Below are 25,336 nucleotides of genomic sequence, written 5' to 3' on the forward strand. Positions count from 1 at the left end.
TCAACAGGTGACTCTACTCTGAGCGGAGACGCTAACCGTGCCACTTCTAACCCCAATGCAGACGCGAATGCAGCAGATATGAATGAATGAGACGCACCTGTGTCTATTAATATGTTAGCCATACAGTTACACACAACAAAAATACCTCTCACAACTGAGGATCCCAGCAACTGCTCTGGCACGGTAACAGCATACACGCGCCCTTGTGGCTTGTTTTGCTCATCTAAAGCATAGGCTTCCTGCACTGTGTGAGCTGAAGCAGCTCCCTAATTAGCCCATGAAGTCTGGACTGAGTGAGCGTGCTAGTGGCTCTGAGTTTGTCTTGACCCTGACGCGCCAGATGCGTCTCCCAACTGAGGGCAAGCTCTCTTCATGTGCCCTAACTGACCGCACTGGTAGCAAGTAGGCCCCTACCCCTTACTCTGTAACTGACTCTGAGATCGGTTAGGTGGTGGTGGTGGCAGCATCTGCTGTCCTCCTCCCTTCTGTGGACATGCAAAGGCCTTGTGACCCGATTGGCCACATTTGAAGCAAGAAAACCCACTCGGGAAAAGCAGATCTAGACTGTTGCGGCTAGGACTGGGATGAAAAGGTGTTTCTGCTCTTCTTGTTGGGCCTATAGTCCCCTTGTGACCCTTGGCCCCTCGACCTCGAACTCCGAAGTCTCTCTTCCTCAGCCTCCACGGTAATCTCCACATGCGCGGCTGCCTCTACAAGATGGTCATAATTTCATATCATATTCCCGGCAACCTTGAACAAGATCTTGGTTCTTAGTTTCTTCTTAAACTCAATGCAACAGCGCTCTTCTGTCACTACCAACTCTAGTACAAACTGGGACAAACTGGAGAAGGCCTCTTCAAACTCGGCCACGGACATATTAAGTTGTTTAAGGTCTTGGAACTCCTGCCTCAACCTCTCCCTAGCAGTGGGAGGTAGGTACTTGTCTTGGAAAGCCACTACAAACGCTTCCCATGTCGATTCTATTCGGCCCTTGGCATACTTCCACCATTGGCCTGCGTCCCCCTTGAGGTAGTAACTCGTAAAAGTCACCCTAAGCTCACTATCTTCGATTAGAAGCATCTCAAATGTCTTCACTATCTGCTTAAGCCATGCATCTGCTTTCTTAGGCTCGGGGCCACCATGGAACTCATCCGGCTTGGCCCGCAAAAACTCCCTCTTGAGGAAACCCCCCTTGTCTCTACGACGTTCTCCTTAGCTTGACTTTCCACCCTTAGTATATTCATAGACTCTCTCAAGGCCCCCACCTTTTCTCGGGCTAGGGCCTCCATTACGGCTTGACCCGCTTGCCCCGGAACTTTCGCTTGCCCAACTTACTCGGCCACATTAGCTTGGCCGAACCCCTCCTCTTGCACCGAGACCCCTTGGACCAGTACTTCTTGCACATCCCAGCGACGCCTACCACTTATTCCACCTCTACCACCACGAGTTTGACCCCTTCCTGACATCCTAATTAAGGAACAAGATAGATAATTTAGCACATAATTCCATATGTGCTCGCAACTTGCCTCACATGTTAAACTACAACAACTATATATATTCTACCACATAAACAATTCAATTCACTCCACATAAGCACTTAGTCACGTAAGCACATACGGATTATTCTTTTGTGATGAGATTCGTTCACCGAAAAACCAAGAATTCTTATTAGAACGAGTATTGATCATGTACCTTTCTAATAAGACCTCAAGGAATTTAATAGGCGCAAATAACATCCCAAAAGTCTAATCCCATACCCATATAGTCACATAAGCATGTTATCACGTAATCACGAAAAACAAAACATTTCCTAATCATGCAAAATGAACCCATTGTGGATAAACGACCACTTCCCGCAAGCCCCAAGTATTCAAACCCGGTAGCTCTAATACTAAGTTGTAACGCCCCAAAATAATCCAACATAAATTAACTACATCGACCAACATCCACTGAATAATATTAATAATCCTCCCATCTTTACATGATTAATCAACGGGTTTATGCAAAAGTTCCACATGCGAATTATACATTCAACGCTATGAAAACACATGAATCCATAGCATGTGAAGCATCTAATCTGAAAAATAAATAAAATGCCCTCATGGGCTTATAACTTCTGAGGCTTAAGACCAGTTACACAAAAGTGGCCTCTCAGACCTATAATGAATAGTCCTTGGCTAGCAATTAAATCATAGCAAAACAGAGTTATTACTCTTCACAACACATCCACGCCCTCAACTTGGCGGGATCACGACATCTTTTCCTGCACCAAAATCCCATAGGGTGAGCATAAAGCCCAGTAGAGAACCCTTAACAAAGTATATACTTTTATACAAGATTTCCAATATTAGATGCAAATGCCATGCAATGCTAGTTTAAAGAAATTTTCATTTATACGTTCTTTTGAAAATCACCATTTTTCAACAATAATTGAAATCTTAACAATTCCGAAAACTTCCAATTTTATTCAATAGGGGTGGTAAATATGACTTAGGTAATCCCTAGGTTGGTGTCTGCAAGTAGACTCAACTAGCACTACCAAAAACCCCACTTTACCGGTTACTAACCGGAAGGGAAGTGGTACCTCCTCCACACGTGTTTTCGATCCTTCACCCCGGACACTCAGGCCAACTTATCAATGTCATCTACACCTCCTATCCAAACTTACCAACGTATTTACCCCATAAAGATTTCCATGATATCATTTCAATATGTACTTATTTCAATGCAAACGTTTCCAAACTCAATTCAAAATGCATAATAATCGAGGAAATGAGTGTGTAATGCAACAATTATTAATGCCTCGCAGCATTATTCATTCTCAAGTATCTCAACAATAATACTACAACAACCACATTTCTCATTGTCCTTTTTCAATGTTATTTATCACAAAATAGCTACGTGTTCAATTTACATTACTAACAAGTGGCAACATTTCCCCACCTTGCACAATTCTCAACTTTCATCTTTCAAGTAACTCAACAATTTTATCATCTCATAGCTATACATGTTCATGCAATTAACAAAATTTTTAAAACAATTTCCCAATCTTTATGTACCAAGTAAAGTTGTCATTTTTGCAAACAATATTATGAAATTTTCATTTATTCCTTTCCTTGACACAAGAAAATCCATTAATCCCCACATTGTTTCTAAAACTCCCAATTTCTAAGTTTTTCACCAAAGATCCTAACATTTCTTCATCCCTTTACAAAACCTTTTTAAATACGTCAATCTCCACCCATGTGGTCCAGCATTTCAAGACCAGTCTTTAAAAAGCACAAAAGATGAATTTTCTTCTACAACACCCTCCACCCTCTTGAGCTCAAAACCCATTTTCGAAAATCAACAAAGATGAATTCTCAAAATCAATCAAAAACTTGCAAAAAATATATATAACTCTAAGTGATTCCCTACCTCAAGGTTTGAAAAAGAAAAGGAGATGAAACCCTAGAATTGATAATGTTGGAAGGAGATCTCCACCGCACACAATGTAATTCTTGCTTTGCTCCCAAAGAATTGTGAAAGAAGGTGGATCAAAACTCAATAGGTTGCTAAAAATGAAAGGTTCTAGGAGATTTGGTGTAGGAGATGTAGAGAGAAGGGAGAGGAAATGATTTTTAGAGGGAGAGAGATGAGCCAAAAGTGATACAAACACAGCCCTAAAGAGAAAATAAAACAGAGATTCGGACTGCCCAGCATTCCACATGTGAGGCACGTGCCCCCGCAAGTGTGGAGCCTCTTTCCCGCATGTGCGGCCTTCATCCCCGCACGTGCGGCCATCCCCTCCCGCACCTTGCTCCGCACCTGCATATATTGTAGTGTGCTGCCCCAAACCTCTCCTAAATTCCGCACGTGCGGCCTCACCTCCCTCACGTGCGGCCCTAGTTCTATAGCCCAGAATTTTCTCAGCTCAGTTCCAGGCACTTCGGACCTGACCTCGCACTCTCCGGAACAAGTGAAAATCAACACCGAACAAACAAGAATAAGAATTCATTTGAGGAACAACTTTCGAACATCACAGATCTAAAGTTAAACCTAGTAGAATAGGGCGAATAATACCCCCGGTCATCACAAAAATGGATATGATGAAAAAGAAAATATGATACTATTTACAGATATGGAAAGTGAGTAAATGAAAGGGATAGAAAGAAGCGAGGGCGGAGAATTATTGTAACACTGAATAAAAGAAAAATAAAAGAAATGAGGTTGAAAATTATTACAAAACAAACTGAATCTAACAAATCATGGGAATATACACAAAAAAAAAAAAAAAAAAACAACAACAACAACAACAACAAAAAATTAATAAGAAACTTCAATCATTCGTAAAAAATTGCCTTGTTTATTGCTTGAGAACTACTCTGTTTTGCTCATCTGGGAATTCCTTTGGAGGAAAGGTTGAATTTTTTTTATTTCCAAACTCTTTTCCCAGCACCCTTAAGGTTCTAGAGTATGCTCTGAATTCTCAAAAAAAAGCTTCAAGTCTTAGCTTCAATAGAGTTTTGATGGTATCTCTTCTCTCAATTTTTTTTTTTTTTTTGTTTCAATGGGTTTTATTATTATTATTATTATTATTATTATTATTATTATTATTATTATTATTATTATATAAAAACAACGTCTTTTCTTTCTCAATAAAATTCCCACTTTTCTAAAAAAAAAAAAACCACTCTTCTTAAAAACTAACCATTCTTTTCAAAAACTAGCCAACTTTTTCTTCAAGAGAATGAAGAGAATTTATAGGAAAAATGAAGATCATCTTCCGATGTTTTTGTCTCCCATTTTCTTCAAAGAAAAATCAAAGGTACTCTTCCAATATTTTTGTCTCCTCTTTTCTTGTTTTGAAAATCCAAAAGAAAATCAAAGATCCCTTACAATGTTTTTGTCTCTCATTTGCTTCTTTTGAAAACAAAAATCAAAGATCTCCTTCCAATGTTTTTGTCTCCCCTTTTCTTCTTTTGAAAACAAATCCAAGATAAATCAAAATATCTTCATCTTTGAAAAGCCAAGATTCCTTCAACAATGAAATAATGTTTTAATCTTTTTTTGAAAATTAAAAAAAAAAATGTCTCCACTTTTGACTTTAAAAAAAAAAATTCCCTCAATAATGAAATGGATTTTCGGATTGAAAAATATTTGAAAAATAGACATGTGGACAAAATAAGTTTTCGAATGGGTCTAAAATAATTTGGACAAAACGGCTATCAGGTTGGAATTAAAGCTTGAATCTGACTTTTTTGTTGAGAAATGTGTAATATAACATATTCCAATTTTCATCATTGGGTGTTCAAAAGAAAGCGCCTAAGGGTGTTTATAATGATGCATCAATAAAATTTCTTTTTTTGCTAATAAAAAGAAAAAAAAAAAAAAATGTTGTGTTGCCCTTAAAGAAGTGATGCATCCCTTGGAGGCAAACCAGTGTAAAGAAAAAAGAAACATTAAGAATGTATTTCAGAGTAGAATCAATTGATTCATTCACTGTCAATAGCATGCATCTTTGATTGATAAATATATATGTATATAACTAAAAAACTCTCAAAATTTTAAAATTATAAATCATCATAAAAGAGTGTTTTAGTTGAAAATTAAATGAAAATCAAACAAATATTTATTTACTTTATATATTTTCATGATTTTTCTTGATTTTTTTTATGAACAGTAAGGATTATATAGAAGAAACACTAAGGAAGGACAGATACGTCATTTAAAAGAACAGAAGCTAATTCTAGTGGCACACAAGATACCCAACTTGCAGGTAGAATTCATCTTGATTGAGCAACAGCCACCCAATGAGCAGCACTATTGTTAGACCTTCGTATCCACAAGAACTTCCAAGATCTGTCCTTTCCAAATCTGCGAATATCAACCACAACTGCCATGATCTCTCATAGAGGGACTGTTTCAGACACACACAGTTTAATGAGCTCTTGATTATCATTCTCAATTTTAGCTGCATAAAGTCCATTCATCTGGGCTAAACGGCATGCCAGTCGCACTGCATACGCTTCAGCTTGCAAAGCTAATGCCGAGAAGAAGGATGTAATAACCCCATCAATAATATGGCCCTTTGAATCCCCAAGGATGGCTGCCGCAGAAGCATTTGTCGATGACCTGTTGAAAGATGCATCACAATTAACTTTAAAATTCCCCACCTGGGAAGGTGTCCAGCCAGACCCTTCTCTGTATTCCCTTGAGCTATCAGCACTAGCCACGGTGTTCTTTTCCCCACCTTCTAGATTACATTCGTTCCACCAATGGTGTATTTTTTGGAGTGTGTCATATGGATTGACAGGCACAAAGTTAAAAGTGAAATCATTTCTTGCCTTCCATATATACCAGCCAATCAAAGCAGTTTTGCTTAGAATTTCCTTTCCAGATTCTTTAAACATCCCGTCATCCCCCCATTGAGTTGTCCATTGTGCCACATTCGTAATAGCTCCATGTTCCATCAGAAAATTCAACATGCTCCCAAACCAGACTGCCTTTGTCCATTCACAGTCAAAAAGCATATGCTCCACTATTTCCATTTCTTTATGGCATATTGGACATATATTGGATGCTGCACATCTACGTTTAGCCAAATTTGCATTTGTTGCCAATACATTCTTCCATGATCTCCACCAAAAATGGCAGATTTTTTGGGGTACGTTTAAATTCCAAATTTTTCTCCTAAAACACCGAGGAAAAAAGTAAAAGGACTAGGGTTGTACTGAGAGATGATTGTCCGAAAGCTTGCTGGCCAAATGGTACCCAGACTTTACAGAGTATATCCTCGATTTGTTGGAGTGCCAAACTATAGTATCTTCCTTATCTTCGAAAGGTAATGGGATAGACCGAATTGCCTTCAGCTCCTCAATTGTGACAATATTACTCAGGACAGCGACTTTCCATTGCTTAGTCATAGGGTCTATAGCATCCGAAACATACAAAATACCACTCCCTGGGGACAGATTGGATGAGACCTTAAAATCTAGGATTGATGGTATCCAGTTGTCATCCCAGAAGCGAACTAAGTTCCCATTGTGAATCTGTCATCGGCAACCTTTTAACAATAAGTCCCTATCCTTCATCAAGCTTGACCATGCCCATGAAGCTCTAGCCCCTCTAGCTGCATGTAAGAAATCCAAATGTGGATAATATAGCCCTTTAAACGTCGTAGCTCAGTAGGAGTTCGGGGATTTGATTAGTCTCCAGCCTTGTCGAGCAAGTAGAGCTTGATTAATATGTGAAAAATTTCAAAATCCCATGCCGCCTTCATTTTTTGACATGCACGTGGATGCCCACTTTTTCCAATGGATACCTCTCTCCCCCGGATCTCCCCCCTTCCACCATTAGTTTCGAATAAAGGCGTCCAACTTTTGACAAAAACTTTAGGGAAAGAAAAAACATGCCATTGCATAAGAGGGTATAGCTTGCACAATTGCTTTAATAAGAACCCCCCTCCTGGCATGAAAGAGAAGATTATTTTTCCACCCTTGCATTTTAGCGGCCATTTTTTCAAGCAGAAAACCATGTGTCGCTCCCTTAGATTGCCCCCACACTGAAGGTAAACCCAGATATTTAACATTCTGTCACACTTGATTGATACCCATGGTTCTACATGTCCTCTCCCTTACTTCTTCATCGGCATTGGCAGAAAACACAATCTCAGATTTATCAAAATTTAGGAGCTGACCCGATGCCCTGTTGTAAACATGAAGAATCTAAAGCATGTTCTGACACTCAAGGTTACTAGTTCTGAAGAACAGAATAGCATCATCTACAAAGAACAAATGGAAAAAAATCGAACAGTACCTACTCATTTTGAGTCCCGAGATGGTCTCTGAATGAATGCCACGGTTAATCAATTTTGACAACACATCTGCCACTATCAGAAAAAGGTAGGGGGATAGGGCATCTCCTTGCCTAATCCCACAAGTCGTGGTGAAAGCAACCCGCTTTTCTCCGTTGACCATAATTGAGAAGCTGACGGTCGAAACACACTCCACGACCCACCGAACCCATTGTGCACTAAAACCCAATTTTTTTGAATACGGCTTCTAGAAAATCCCATTGAATCCGATCATAGGCTTTACTAAAGTCCAGCTTCAAAGCTAAATCCACCCGCCTACCCCTTTTTTTATGTCATAAGAAATGGAAAGCTTTATGCGCTACAAGAATGTTGTCTTGGATCAATCGCCCTGGAACAGAGGCTAATTGAGAGGGTGTGAATGGCTGATTGAGAGGGTGTGATTAACTGGTGGAGGACTTTCTTGAGCCAATTCACTAAAATTTTTGTGATAATTTTCATCTTGAAATTACATAAGCTGATAGGTCTAAAATGGTGCACTGTCTCTGGGCTGCCACCTTTGGGATTAGGACAAGATTCGTATGATTCCAATCTCTCAAAATAGTCCCTTTATCAAAAAAAATTGTGGATTGCTGCACACAAAGATGGGCCAATTACAAACCAATGCTTTTGATAGAATATACCTGGGTAGCCATCTGGTCCCGGAGCTTTTAGTGATCCCAACTGAAAAGTTGTCGCTTTGATTTCATCATCGGTGAAAGGTTTAGTCAGATCAGAATTCATTGCTTTAGTTACCTAACACTCCACAGCTGCAAAAGCTTCAGTCAAATCTCTAGCCTCCATGGCGCGAAACAGATTTTGAAAAATGAGATAGGAGCTGATCATTAATAGCTTCTTCCGTCTCACACCATTCTCTCAAATCAGTTTTTAACTTGACCAATTGGTTCCGTTGCCTTCTTTGGATAACCGTAGCATGAAAGAAAGTTGTGTTTTTGTCTCCATACTGCAGCCAATTGATTCTAGATCTCTAATGTTGAAACATTTCCTCTCGGGCCAACACTTCTGCTAACTCCCTTTGAAACCTCCGAATCTGGACTTGAGTGTCATCTGAAAAAGGATAGGCTTGTAAGTCTCGAATCAATTTTTTTAAATTAGCAATTCAGATTCAATTATCTCCAAATTTTTCGTTACTCTATCGGGATAAACCGTTACTACATCTCTTGAGCTTCTGGGAAAAACTATACATATGTGAAACTGCCAGATCCTCCCCCCAATGTGATTGGATAACCTCGGAGCATTCGGGGCTAGTAGTCCATATAGACTCAAATTTGAATAGGCAAAGTATCTTCTTTGGCGGGATATGAGAATGTACCAGAAGAGGGCAGTGATCCGACCCTATCAATGCCTCATGGTGTACTTGTGCATAAGGGAATTTATGTCGCCAACTCACTGTGGCCAAAGCTTTATCCAATCTCTCTCTCACTCTCACATTATGAACACACGGCTGGTTGTTGGTCCAAGTGTATGGTGCCCCTTTAAACTCTAGATCCATAAGCTCACAACGAGAAAGAAAATCTTGAAAACTTCGCATCCTATCTCTGTTGCAGCGCCCTGAACCCTGTTTCTCCAACGACCAACCGACTTCATTTAAATCCTCCAAACACACCCAAGGGTAGCCATTTCCAACAGTCAATTTTTTTAGATATTGCCAAAAGACTCTTCTTTCAGCCCAACGGGAAGGAGCATACACAAATGTGGCAAGCCAACTAGAAGATGCCGTTCCCATAGCAATGAAACATTTAAATGTATTAGCCAATTTGTGACTAACATGCAAGTCCACTTCATCTTTCCACCAAAGTGCTAAACCTCCTGACAGATCAACATGATCTACACAGCTTTTATTTGGAAATCGGAGCCTCTTTCTCGTTCTTTCTAGCATAGTTCGCTTGTTTTTGGTTTCCATTAGGAAAATTATTGAGGGACAATGGGTCATGCATAACCTTCGTAAGATCTAGAATGTCAGGGGTCGCCCCATCCCTTGACAATTCTAGCTGAGTATCAACATGGCCCTTGTGGTGCTTTAGGGCTCGCCACCACAGCCCACATGTTTTCAAATAACTCCCTAACTGGGCATGTAATCGACACTTGCAAGAGATTCTCATCAGAGATAATACAGCTGGGATTAACACTCATCGGGTATGTTACCGCAGCAGCCGGAACTCCCTCTGGTTGTCGAAGTACTTTTCCTTACTCGAGGACTTCCTTGCTTCCCCCGCTTTGCTTTTCCCCTATCCAATTGCGTCTTTTGGAGCTCAATATTGGGCAAAGGCAGTATATTCTGGACCACCCTCTGGGTAGGGTGATCTTGACCACCTTCCTTCCTCAAAAATTTCACCTATTGCAGATTTGTGCTATCATCGTCAACCTCCTTCCGCTTTAGAGATAACTGGGTTAGGGCCTTTGAGAGTAGCCCATCTAAGAGATGTGGTTGTTTTTTGGTTAAAAAAGAGGGAATTGGGCTTTTCAGGGCCAGTTGTTGTTGTAGCTCCTCTGTATTGGCTTCACTTCCCCCGGATTGGGCTAGACCACTAATTGGGTTGTCTGGAGGTTCAGTCACATAATAGCTAGGTTTAACAGGTGGGTCTAAAGGCCCCTTACCCATTTGGGCCTGTGTTGTAACAAGGCCCAGATTCTGATCCAACCCATTTGCTCTAGCTATCTTCTAGTGTGCATGAATATCCTGTTGTCCCAATTCTGGCGTAGTCTCCTACTGGAGTTCAAGTTGAGGGAGATGATGGATTTGCTTTTTTATGTTGTAATGGATATATATTTTTTATTTTTAATTTTAATTTTTGGGTAACCTATTCCTTGCGGGTTGTGCTTGGGATTAATTATTCTCTTTGGTACTTGTTGAATTTTCTTGTGTGTGTGGGTTGCTGGACAGATGTTTGGTTTGTGTTATTTTGTTGCTACATGATGTTTTGTTTGTGTTGTTTTGTTGGACTGCTGAATTTTCATGTTGTAATGGATGTTGAATTTTCATAATGTTGCTACAGGATGTAATGGATGCTGAATTTTCAGGATGTTGCTACAGGATTTAAATGGATATTTATTAATGTTTTGTATTTTGCTTTAGGATGTTTACATTTACAGATTTTTACAAATTTTTTTGTTGCCTCAGGATGTTTTGTATGTTGGCAACAAAATGTTACTTCAGATTTTTAATCAATTTACAGATGTTGCTTCAGATTTGTAATCAATTTACAGATTTTTAATCCATTGTTTCAGGATGAAAATGGATTTTCAGGATGTTTTGTAAAACTGGATGTTTCAGGATGTTTTTTAATCTATTTACAGATTTTTACATTAAAAAAAAAAAAAAAATGCCACCGGGGATTTTCGGGGTCGGGGATCCCCGATCCCTGATCGGGGGCGGGGATGGGGCCGGGCTATGGGTCCCCGTCGGGGATCGGGGACGGGGACGGGGCGCATATAAATTTCGGGGATCGGGGACGGGGGAGTAGTCCCCGGCCCCGTCCCGCCCCGTTGCCATTCCTAGCTGTCAGAGAAGCTGGTGGAGAATGATTGATGTTCTTCAAACCGGTAGCTACCCTTCTTTCCATTTCATCAACTTGCTGAAGATAGTGTTCAATGGGAAGGCCAGTAGGGGGAGCTATGCCCATTCTCAAGTTGGGTCCATAGCCAAAAGAAACTCCTTGTTCCTTTGAGACGAATTTACAAGCATTGCTTTCATGCCCCAACCTTCCACAATCATAGCAGCAATCAGAAAGTTTTTCATATTTAAAAGTAAGCTAGGATTCACCGCCCTCTTTAGACCGCTGAAGCCAAAGGCCTCTAGGCAAAGGTTGTTGAGTATCAATCTCCACCCGAATTCGTAAGAAGTTTCGATAGAGTAACAACCCTTCTGTATGTGTTTCAACTTGAACTGATCTTCCAATCCGATTGCCCAGGATCTCTCCATTCTGTTTAGTAAGATTGTTTAGGGGTAGACCATGAACTTGGACCCAGAAAGAGCACCATCGAAACTCCATTTCTTCCACCGTTTGGCCTGTTTGCAGTGGTTGAAGAGCTAATAACTTTCCCATAACCGACCACGGGCAATCTCTAAGAACTCTGTTCCGATCATCACCATCACTAAATTGGAAAAGATAAACATTATCATTCCAAGGAGAAATAGAGAGTTCACCCCTAATTCTCCATGCCCCTCTGATTATATTTGACACCGCAGTTCGATTCAGGATTTTGGAGCCTAAGTTTTTTCCAATCAAACACATATTAGAAGTGTCTTCGTTCTCTCCACTCCCTTCTTCTAGAGAAATACCCTTACGTTGTAGTGGTGGGTTTGAAGTCGAAGCCATAGTAATCCATAGAAACAGTAGAACCAGCAGGGGTTGGTGAAAGGGGTGATGAAACTGGGTTTGAAAGTAAAGACAATACCAGAAGCTAGCTGAGAAATGAACGTAAGGAAGATGGATAATGAGTAGAGGACAGAATAGAATGGACGTAGTAGGGAACGGTTAGAAAAACCAAGACGAAAACTGGAAAGAGCCAGAAAAAACCCAAGGCAAACCTCTCATTTAGAGAGAGAAGCTTTCATTGTAGAGAGAGTATAAACATTGTTGCTTGACCACGTTTGGATGCCTTTTTTTTATTTAAATCTCACAAATATGAAAAGGTGGTGGAGGAGGCAAATATTAAACAAGTTACAGTAGTGAAATTATTAAAAAAAATAAAAATAAATTATATTATGATATTTAAAGGTGTTTGAATTCTGGAAGGTCTTTGGTTGTTTAGTAGATGTATGTTGTAGTGTGATATTTAATAAATTTGGAAAGGTATTTTTAAAATACTAAAAAAAATAAAGAACATATATGCTCTTTAGATTTTTAAAATGAGAATGGCTTCCCTCTAGTCCTTCATCAGACTGGAAGGTATTGTTGGGTTCCTGGGGCCCACCATGAGTCCCGTTTCGATAATCTAAATCGTTCAATATGCAGAACTCGTCGAGTACTATATGCTTATAAACAATCATGTTGATCGGATATTGATAGTTATGTGATCAAATCAGTTTTGTATAAAAAAAAATGGACGGTAAAAAATAAACGATTGACAAAAATCTGATTTGATCACATAGCTATCGATATCCGATCAATATAATTTTTTACAATTATATAGTACTCGATGAGTTTTACATATTCAACGGTTTATATTGTTAAAACGGGACTCGTGGGGGTCTCATAGTAGGCCCCCACGGGCCCAATAGTACCCTCAAATCCGATGAAAGACTGTAGGGAAGCCATTCCCTTTTAAAATAGTAATAGATAATCACAATATAATTTATAACTTTCACTTTAGATAAATACATCATAAATTTATTTTTCGTAACTTTTAATACAAAGGGACATAATACACCACAAAATAATAAGTTTTTGTAGTCTGATTGTATAATAAAGAGATGATTTAAAATAGAGAAAATATCATTTCACCCCCCAAACTTTCACGCGTTTTTTAATTTGACCTCTACACTTTGATTAATATCAAAATTATACCCAAACTTTTGAAATTTTGATCAATTTGGCCCCTACCGTCACATGCCGTCTACAATTGGACAAAATATGCTAACGTGGGGGGCAAATTGATTTTTTAAGATATAGTTTGGAGGGCAAATTGATTTTTAAGGTATAGTTTGGGGGATAAAATGAAATTTCAAATGAATTTTGGTGTCACGTCATCAAATTCCTTCCAATTGTAAACAGAATGTGACGGTAGTGGCCAAATTGATCAAATTTTTGAAAGTTTAAATGTAAAATTGATATTAATCGAAATCTGAGAGTCAAATTAAAAAACACGTAAAAATTTAGGAGGCAAAATCATATTTTCCCTTTAAAATAACAGGACAAAGGAGATCCACATAGGATTCCCTATATTTTGCAGGGCTTTTTTCTTTTTGGGATGGCTTTCTTCCCTCCATGGAAAATTGTTAAGTTTGGTATCATATAGGTTGCGTTTGGTAGAGTTTTGTAATTATGATTTGAGAGTATGAATTACAATTTGAGTTTGTGAGGTCTGAAATTATGATTTGAGTGTAGAAAATTTGTTTGGTGAGACTTTTGAAAAGGCGTTAGGATCCTTTAGGGTGATCTCCCTAGAGTGATCTCCTAAAGTGAGTGAGATGGGCTCGACATGTGTCTCACTAATGGAACTAAGGGTTAAGATCAATTCCTCACCAAAACGACGTCGTTTTGGTGGGGGAATTTCAACAACAACAAAAAAAATCAAATATCTGGGTTCACTTTCACTTTGTTCTGGGGAGAATTAGAGAGAGAGAAGGGACCAAAGCTTTGATTTTGTTTTGTTCTTTCCTTGTTCTTTCACGTCCTCTTGAAATCTCACAGTTGAATGGTAGTGATGGTTGGTTTTCTGATAAGGCCTTGAAGAGGGTAGATCTGTTCAAGTCAGCCCTTGATGATGATGATGAAAACAACCCTTGTTCAAGTCAGCTCTGTTACAGGCATGGCTTCGCCGCTGCTGCAAAGATCTGAAAGATCTTCTCCGCCGATCTCCATGTTCATTGACCGGATCTGCTAATTATGTTGCTCATTTTGATTTTGATGATGATGATATGGGGTTTGTAAGTATACATATATGCATATATAAATACATACTCTTATTTTGATTTTGATGATGATATATGTAAATATATATATATATATATATATGCATATAGAAATACATATCTGAATCAATCTTTTGATGATGATGATGATGATACAAATCTGAATCAATTTTATTATCGACGAATCGATTTAATCTTTTGAAGCCTCTTTCTCATTTTGTTCACATTTTTTCTTCAATCTTTTGATAATGATGATGATACATATCTGAATCAATTTTATTATTGAATCGATTTGATCTTTTTTATTTATTTAGATCTCACAGATAAAAATTCATGATAATGATACAGTTTGAAGCCTCTTTCACATTCTGTTCACATTTTTTCTTCAATCTTTTAATGATGATGATGATGATGATACAGATCTGAATCAATCTTATTATCGAATCAATTTAATCTTTTTTATTATTATTTTGATCTCACGGATCAAAATCCATGATGATGATATAGTCTGAAGCTTCTTTCTCATTCTGTTCACTTTTTTCATATTTTTTAAAAAAAAATAATTTTCCCTACTAAAACGACGTCATTTTAGTAAGGATTAATCTCAACCCTTGATTCCATTAATGGGACGCGTGTCGAGTCCATCTCATTCACTCTAGGAGATCACTTTAGGAGCTTCACTCTAGAGGATCCTAACGCTTTGAAAAGAGTTTTGAATTGAGTGGAGAATATTTGATGTGACATTTAATATTTGATACAAAAACTTACAATTCATAACCAAACATACAACTCAAAATTATTTTAAAACACAAAAAATTTTAAAAAATTCAAAAAATATTTTTTCGAATATATAAATATTAACATATCAATTGAAAAAAAAAAAAATCACTAGTTCTGTCAATCGGCCGGACGACCGGTTAGGCTAAATTTTGAAAAAAAAAATTAAAAAACGCGCTCTTTTTGACAAAATTCTCTGCAGAGTTGTGAAAAATTAATTTCACAACTCTATCCAAACATCATACTCAAACCTATATGCAGAAAACTAGTTTGAAAACATAAACAAACATAGCCTTATTTTCTCCCATTACATATTTTATTATACTAATTTTATCTACTTTTCAACCATACATTCTCTCCTCACACTCATTTTCGTCTCTCTCTCTCTCTCTCTCTCTCTTTCTCTCCCCTCCATTTTTCTCTTATTTGTTTGCCTTTATCGTCGTCGGCCGCCATCGTTACCACCTCCGACAGTCAAACCCTAGCTTTTCTTCCACCTCTGACCACTATCTTGCAACTTCTAACCGACGTGATCAGCACTCCGGCAGTCACCTCATTGCCATGACTACCACATTGACAGCCTTTCAACTACTGCGACCACAGCCCTCTCTTCGCTACAATCTCCTTCCTCGTCGCTCTTGCTGCCGCGATCTCCTATTTTCTTGTTATTCTTCTTCTTTTTCCCTCTCCGTTGTCGTGATCTCGCTCTTGGTGTTGCCATCAGAGCCCCTGATGACAGTCGATCTACAGCCATCGCAGCCTTACGATCATTGACCCATCGAAATCGCAACCCCTACCTCTGCGAGCCACCGCTATCGCAACCTTATCCATAGTAATCGCAACCCATCTATTCTAATATCGACGTCACCACTTTTGTTACCCACTACCATCGCAGCCCACTTACTCTCTGTGATTTCCATATTCAGATCTAGGGCTTTAAAAAGGAGGATGTAGAAGAATAAGGAGGAGGATGGGTAGCTAGGACAACGCCAAGAAGAGGAGACGAGTCTATAGGTGAAGGCAAAGAGCTAATGGGACGGGAAGGACTGATGGCAGCCGGCGGCGGTGGATGGTGCTCAGATGGAAATGGATAGGGTGGGTGGAAGAAAACTGGAGTATTTCATTTTTTTAAGATTTGAAAGCATTTTGATAATTTTAATTAGGGATAAAAATGTAATTAAAAAAAGTAAAAAATTAAAGGTGTCCTGAATTGATTTTGTTGCGTAAATAGAACTATCATTTATGTACACCTCCATTGTATTTAATGATTAAAATATATGGCTCTATTTAGTAGAGTTTTTTAAATACGATTTGAGAGTATGAGTTATATTTTGAATTTGTCAGTTTTTGAAATATGATTTGAGTGTGAAAAATTTATTTGGTGAAAGAGTTTTGAATTGAGTGGGAAAATTTTGATGTGACATATGATATTTGATATAAAAACTTACAACTCATAACCAAACACATAACTCAAAATTCTATTAAAGCTCATAAAAAATTTTAAAAAATTCAGAAAATATTTTTTCCGAATATATAAAAATCAACATGGGTCAATTGTAAAAAAAAAAAAAAAAAAAAAAAAAATTGTTCATTTCAATCGGCTAGACGACCGGTGGGACGATCAGTTAGTCTAAATTTTCCCGCCTTCAACCACATTTTCAAAAGTGCGCGTGGAATTAAGTTTTGAAAATTGTAAACAAACGTCAAACTTAAATTAAAGGGTAGAAATCTATTTACAAAACACAACCAAACACAATCATAATTTTTTATCTCTTTAATTAAAAACTTCTTTTGCACATTCGAGGTAGGTTTGAAGGGCACTACAATACTTAATTGTGATTTGCCTGCCGAAAGATAGGTTTGGTGTTCAAATCTTTGTTTTCTTTTTCTTATGATACACGTCCCTTATTTTTTTTATAAATAATTTTGGGAAATGCTAGGTGTTATGAAGAATTTTTATGAAAACTGTCATGAAAACCATCTGCACCGTTAGATTAGGTATGTGTCACATGATCCAACGGTGCAGATGGTTTTTATGACAGTTTTCATGAAACGTAGCAGGACCCAATAATTTTAGGTACTCACTTTTAACTTTTCCAAATTTACTCTAAATGGGATTATGTGGTTGTGATTGAATTTGTGTGAAGTGATGTTTATGCATAGAATAAATCTGAATCACAAGATGAAGATTCTAGATAATTTCTAGATTGATAAAGATGGGTTTGTAGTATTACTCATTTCTCTATTATTTTTTTATTTTTTATTTTAAAAAAAAACATTGTACAGAGGAGTGCACACCACTTAAGCAACACACATATTATAATATTAATTTTATTATTATTTATTTTTATTTTTACTTATTTAAATTGCACACACATCGCGTGTGTTAGTCGCTAGTCTTCATAAAATTCATTATTTGCTCTAATAACATATTAACTTATTAACCAGTTATTTATGTACAAATTTAAATTATTAAGAGATTTTACTAGGAAGCTAAGCCAAACTTGAGGTTATTTGAACCTCCCTAAAAGCTTTCTATTGTAAGATGAAAAATCTTAATTATGTATCAATTTTAAACAGTAAATAACCATCCCAATCAAATAATCAAAAACAAATCGACACAACGATTTTATGTGAAAAGACCACAATTGGAGTGTCTCCAATTGTAATAAAAAATCATGGGCAAAAGCCACAAAACAATCCATTAAGAAGACAAAAAGGAATTACATAAGTGTACTCTCAATTATCTAGCGAATCCATGCCCGAATTGAACCTACCCCAAAGTGTCTCTTCCAACACCGTCTTTACCTCGGAATTGTCTTGTTCAACATTAAATCCACAACGCCGATGTCGAATCATGACGATGAGCCACTCTATAATCCACTAAAGCTTTAGGCCCAAATTCCTTGGAATCCACCGAAGAACAACTCTCTCTTTTGTATTGAATAAAACAAAACAAACAAACCCTTTGATATAATCCACTGAGTTCATGATATAAACTCTCACAAATATCAAAGGAAACAAGCAAAGAAGCTCCAGATGAAAACCTTAATACCCAAGAAGAAGATCTGGAAGCCATACCCTAGAAACTGAATTAATCGCAGATTTATAGAAAACAGAATCGCAATCTCCGCTTGAGCGCAAGAATGGCCGCTCGAGCGGACTGACTGAAACGCGTGTTTCAGAACGAGGGTCTACGCTCGAGCGCAAAAACACAACTCCGAGTATTTTTGCAGACAGTTTAAACTTTTCGAATAAAAAATTATTCGCTTGAGTGCACAAATAGCCGCTCAAGCGGTCAAGCAACTTCGACAGCTCGACCCCCTGACATAGTCAACGAAATGGCAAACAAGATAGGATTAAGATCACAAACTCCTCTGCATAGGCACAATTCGGGTTGGATTCGTATCTAAAAACTCATAGCCTTGCTGAAATAAAAGATCGAATGAAATTACAACTTAAAGGAGTTTTGTCAAACGGGATTGCCAATAACAAAAACCTAACATAAGAGAAAGTTCTTACAAATTTCCTCTTTGAAAAAGAAAAATTTGTATATATTGATCAATGTATTCATCATTTAAAATTTGAAGCACGATCAAATGGGTTTACTCAGAACTTGATGGAAAAAAAGGTCTTTATGGTCAACTAGATCAACCAGCCAAAATGCCGCCCGAATTTAATCATTTATTGAGAAAAATGGGGTCACCTTAATTTATTAGGTAAATTATACTTATCATTTTGAAGATTTTTTTTTAAAAAAACCAAAATGAGTAATGTAGAGACCTCAAAAATTTTACCAAAGTTTCTTCCAAATATCTCACATGGATCCCACACCCATGTGTGACATTTGGTAGAAACTTTGATAAAATTTTTGGGGTCTCTAGTATTTTTGAATAAAAATACATCAAATTTCATAATTTTAATATAATTATGTTAATTTTTTTTAATGTTTTAATTCATAAGACATTTAATTATATTTTTTTCAATAATTTGTTAGTCACAAAATGATGTCATTTCTTTTACATTCAATTATTATTATTATTATTATTATTATTATTATTATTATTATTATTATATCTTGTGAGGAATATTTTTGTTAGTCAGAAAAATATATTTATTGATTATTGTATTTTGTGATGAAAATTAACAATATTTGTGGTGCACGTTATGTGACTCACTCTATGATAAAAGTTACAAATGGTGAAAATTAAGAATATTTTTGGTGCGCGTTATCTGACTTGAGGGTCTAATTAATATTTTATCGATAATTTTGGGGATAAGATGAAGTTTTAAATAAAAACATGATGCCAAGTCAGCAAATTCTGTCTGATCATAGACAACAGTTGACAGCTGGGTGAAATTGATCCAAAATTGAATGGTTTATGTGTAAAATTCATATAATCGAAAGAATGGATGTTGAATTGATTTTGAGTGATAGTTTGGGGGCAAAGTAAAACTTCCTCCACATTGTTTAAAGAAGGGTTGAGCTTCCCCGTGGAATTCATTACAAGTTTCGTTTCAATGATCCTAATTATTTATTTTGTAGGGTCTTTAATGTATATTATTTAGGGATATTTACTAATAAATCTCATCTCACAAACAAGTACATGACAATCTAAAAAAAATTAAAAATAGTGTACTTTTTCCAAACACGACAACGTGGCGGGTATGATGTGATATTCTAAAAAAAATTAAAAACTTCTTAGTGTACTTTTTCCAAACGTGACAGGTATTATGTGACATTCTAAAAAAATTTAAAAACTCTTTAATGTATTTTTTTAAAAATATGACACTATAATGTGGCGGGTATAATGTGACACTCCAATGTGGCGGGCAAATGAGTCATTACATATCCAAAATGACTAAATGGATCACAAGAAAAAATATGGGACTACATGGATTACAAGTCCAAAATATGGGACTTATTGGTCAATTTCCCTATTATACAGAAAAATTAAGTTGAACCGATAATTATAACATTTTTATTTTATTACTTTTATTTTCGAAAAATTAAACAAATATTTTTATTAAAATAGACTATTTATCTTTTTAGAAAAATAAGATAAAATGAAAATATAATAATTATTGAATCAATTTAATTTTTTTTATAAATAATATACACAAAAAAAATTATAAAATAAATAGTTCAAATCATTAAAATAAAATTCATAATAAACTCCATAAACCAAAACGGAACCGTAATAAAATCCATGGAAAATTCTATTTCCACACACCAAGTTTCCTTACTCCATACACTTAATGAATTTTTTCAGAATCAAAATTTTATCCTTTAACAAAATTACCTTCTCACCCACACATCTCACAATTTCTCCATACACATCTCACCTACCACCATCTCACCAGCCACTTTACCACCAGCCACCACCTCCCATGCCCAAACCTCAACCATACATAGCATTTCCTTTAACTTTCCCTACTCCTTTCAGTTCCTAACCTTCCCATTTCATCTTTTTTCTTTCTCTGTAGATCGTCAGAGAAATCGCGTCTGCTGCCATTAGGATATCAATCGCCGAACTAATTGAGTATGTACAGATATCAACTATCGAATCTATAAGGTTTGTTTGAGCATCAACCATCGAATCTCTCTTTGTCTCTTTTTCTTTCTCTATTAATCGATCGATCGATCATGGTGAAGAAGGGAGGTTGCGTCGCAATGGAGGAGGCGGAGAAGACTGGAGAAGGGGTGGGGAGGTGGATCGCAAAGGTGACGGCGACCGGTGATGATCGTGATGGAGGTGACTGTGACCGGCGATGACCGCGATGGAGGTGATGGCAGCGTGAGGGGATGTGTGAGAATGGCTGAGAGGCTGGGAAGGGGTGGTGGTTAATGTCGTCATTGCCGCCGTCGCCGTTAGCTGGTGTAGTTAGGGATAAGGTTTTTGAAGTAAGAAATGACGGAAGGAGAGGGTGTGCACAAAGAAGGTGAGAGTATATTTGGAATGTGAAGTGTGTGGATTGAGATAAAGAAGTAAAAATCAAATTACTAAATATGTGGATTGAGAAAAGATGTACACAGAGATAATCTGGTGTGTGGAAATAGAATTTCCCAAAATCCACCCTCAAGTTCTCTCAAGATAACGCGGTTCAACAACCCTGGTCCCGGCTAGTGGGCCATATTTCTTCCCTACGTCTCATCAATTACTGCCTCGGTAAACATCTGTAGTAGGCCACCCCCTTCTTTATCTCTTCTGTACCTTTTCTCAATCTCACTTGGTGTCTCTCTCTCTCTCTCTCTCTCTCCCAGGCACACGACTGATTTCTCTGACTATGACATTTTCAAAACTTTATTCCCACTTTAGGGTGGCTTTTGTCTTTATTCCCATTGTAGGGTAAAATGGCTTTAGTAATGCCTTTTTTCAGAAAACGACTTTTAAAAAGCCGTGTTTCGCGATTAAAATAATAATGAAATTTGAACACAGAAAATCAGCTTTGGAAAAGCTGGTTTTAATTAATTCGGAATTAATTAAAAAGGGTTTTGGTAAAACCGTTTTTACACTAATTTTTTTTTTAATTTATATTGTTAACATAAATATTTTTTGACCAAAAATATTTTTAATACAAAAACGATTTTAGAAAAGTCGTTTTGTAAAATGGATTTAGAAATACTATTTTCACAATTTTTTTTCCGTTTGTTTTCCCACGTGGGAAGGTTGTTGGACTTGGGAACCAAAAGAAGAGAGAGGGAGAGAGAGAGTAAGTAGCAATTCCAATGCATTCAAAGATGGGTTTCTTTAGAAAATCACAACAGACAAAACATAATTCATATAATACTCCAACAAATCTCATCAAGATTCCACGTTCAATTACTTATTATATAAAGGGAAAATTATTTATAAGTCCTATTAAGGAGACTTATGCTACATATGGTCCTACTAAAAAACTTATGGTCCCATAAGTCCTATGGGAAGTTTGTTGACACATTTACCCTCAGTATTAGTTGTTAATATCATAAATAATAGTAAAACCATATATAGGAAATTGAATGTTACCATAGATCATATCTATATAAACGTAACGTAACGTGATACCTACATAAACGTAACGTAACACCTATACGTAACGTGACACCTACATAAACGTAACGTGACACCTATGATCTATGGTAACATGCAATTTCCTATCGTATCTACATAAACGTAACGTAACGTGACACTTACATAAACGTAACGGGACACCTGTGATCTATGGCAACATTCAATTTCCTATATAGGAAATTGAATGTTATCATAGATCATATCTACATAAACATTACGTAACATGACACCTACATAAACGTAACGTGACACCTATGATATATGGCAACATTCAACTTCCTATATAGAAAATTGAATGTTACCATAGACCATATTTATATGAAACGTAACGTGACACCAACATAAACCAGCAACATTTTTACATTCAATTTAAAAAAATAAAAAATCATTAAGTTTGCGAAACGTAACGTGACACGTTACGTTACGTTTATGTAGGTGTCACGCTACGTTACGTTTATATTGGTGTCACGTTACGTTACGTTTATGTAGGTGTCACATTACGTTACATTTATGTAGGATCTTGTGGAATATATTCATATCTAAATAGGACTTGAGGCTCTATAAGAAAGTTTACAGGACTTAACCTACCATAAGTGTCTGAAAAAGGACTTATAAATAAGACTCCCTTCTATAAAACATATAGTGTGAGAGTTTTGAAAGCTGTTATTTTAGTAGGTTATTTTAGTTTTTGACTATTTTAGTAGATTAAAATTTGTGTTTAGAAAGATAATTGGATTTTTTTATAGTTGGATATGATGTTTGTGCGAGAAAAAATGAAATGATTATGGGTTTGATGTGATATTTTGTCCTATTAACTATTTTAGCCTATTTTATTTTTTTTTGTAAATTTTAGCCTAAATTAAGCTAAAACCTCACTTCCCAAACAACCCCTATGTATACGCACACATTCCTAATCTTCCACTGTCTCCTCATCTTCTACATATAGGTTTGAGTGTTGTATTTGGTTACAATTTTCAAACATTGATTTCATATCCACTTTTGAAAACATGTTTGCTCGGTCATCCTCCCAGATGTCTCCCCGAACGACGTCTGGCTAGTTGACCAAAAAATTTAAAAAAACAACTCAAAACTTAAAATACAACTCAAAATTCTTTTCAAAACTCATAACCAAACAAAATTTCTCTTTACAAAACTCATGACTAAAAACACGACTCTACACTCAAATCATGATTCTAAAAATAATTTTAAAAAACAAAATAAAAATATTTTTTAAAAATAGAATTTTGAAAAGAGTTTGGGTTTGAGTTTTGAATTGAGTTTTGAGTTTTGAGTTTGGTTATGAGTTTTAAAGTTAATTTTTGAATTGACTTTTGAGTAATTTTGAGTGGTGTGTTTGGTTATAAAACGCTTTTCTAAAATCGTTTTTGTATTAAAAATATTTTTGGTTAAAAAACATTTATGTTGAAAATATAAATTAAAATAACCTTGTGGAGAAGTAGTTCGGAAATACTCTTCAGATCCTGGGAGACGCTAGTGATCCTCAGCTAGTCGCCTGAAAAGATACAAATACTCCGGTCGGGGATGTCGGAATTAGCACTCTGATGGACAAGTTAGTTCAGATACTCAAGGTAGCTTCTTTTCTAAGTTTTTGTGAAGTGATTCTTACATACCTTTCTATAACCGTTGTTCCTGTATTTATACCTGTTCTTTTTGATCCTCGGGGCCAGGGCCTACTTTTTAATCATTATCCTTTCTTCTATTCGGTACTAAGGACTTACACTTATTCGGCACATATATTATATTCAGCTCCCCACTCTCGTAGGATATAGCCGATTAATATCAGTCTTCCAATGGTACGCACCATCTGATTTTTCCTATGTATTCGGCCCCCACAATTGCCCCCCGAACTTCCCATTGACGGAAGTTAATCGGCGTGTTTGGTCTTGAATTGGAAAGGTTAAAATAGGTCAGGCGGCTTCGCGTACCCCAATATAGATGTCAGGATGTGCACACCTTTTCGTTCATCATTACGCTTTCTCGCCTCAATCGTGCGTCTCGCATTTATTGTGACTTGAAATTTCAGTCCTTTCGAATGCACAGTTCGTCGACTATTCGAGACTCTTGGACCGCCAGCAGATATCCCTTCTCTGACTCGCATTCTCTGCAACTCTTCTCCGTCTACCCTCGTCTCCCTTGCTCCTCGTAAGTCTTCTTCTCTTTTCTTTGCAATCTTACTTTTTGTTTATTATTTTCATTTTGGTGAACCCTTTATTCCCCGTGAAAATGGCCAAACACTTGAAAGACCTCCTTTCTGAGGGTCGTGTCTCCGGACTCCGGCGACACTTTTCCATCCCCAACGATGTTCATCTATCTCTAGTGACGGACAACACTCTGGATATGGAGAGAGAGATGATCAAAATTCAATCGTCTTTCCTCTCCTATCCATTGCAGAGGGCGGGGTCCATTTTCCCCTACATCCATTCCTTAAGACCGTCCTCCGCTATTGGGGTCTGATTCCTTCTCAGCCCAACGTGAACTTTTTTCGAATCGTAATGGGGATCGTAGAGTTGAACCGGCGCCTCAGGATCGACCTTGGGATTTCGGCCATTCGGCACTGCTATGCTTTAGCCAAATCTTCTGGTCGGCTTGGGCGGTACTTTCTTAGGGCCAAGGATACTGACCATCATTTGGTAACCATGCTCGCCAGTTCTGGCAAGCGTATGGATGACGTAATGGTCAATATCCGAGGGAACTGGGAATTTTGCAAAGGCGAGGATCGCCTAGACCCTATTCCCAGACGGAGGGGTAAACTAGGTTGTCGTGCGTCTCCTTGTGTTTTACTGAACTTTTCTTTTACTCGGCTTTCCCCCTGTGTCTAACCCTTTGCCTTTGCAGGCAGTAATTTGAAGAAGATTCTGGCTTCTACCGACGACGCAATCCTTGCCCAGGTTGCGACTGCACTCGGATACTTCGGCCGTCCAAACTTACAGAAGCAAAGGAGGGCGGCCCACATACTTCTTCGATACGAGCCTACTTACACTAGTTTTTTGGCTGCTGACAATATTCCAATTCCATCCGGCGATCGACAGCTTGCAGCTCTTATCTTCCCTAGCT

General features: G+C 37.3%; 1 protein-coding gene across 1 annotated transcript; it reads right to left on the reverse strand.

Moving 5' to 3' along the window:
• Positions 1 to 5,888: 5,888 nt before the first annotated feature.
• LOC114276169 (uncharacterized) lies at positions 5,889 to 6,530 on the reverse strand. Its single transcript, XM_028217959.2, has one exon. The coding sequence runs from the start codon at positions 6,528 to 6,530 to the stop codon at positions 5,889 to 5,891; it is 642 nt and encodes a 213-aa protein (XP_028073760.2).
• Between the last annotated feature and the right edge of the window lie 18,806 nt (positions 6,531 to 25,336).

This window comes from Camellia sinensis, chromosome 11, assembly GCF_055761805.1.
Source record: "Camellia sinensis isolate YWXY chromosome 11, ASM5576180v1, whole genome shotgun sequence".
In the NCBI taxonomy this organism is placed as follows: domain Eukaryota; kingdom Viridiplantae; phylum Streptophyta; class Magnoliopsida; order Ericales; family Theaceae; genus Camellia; species Camellia sinensis.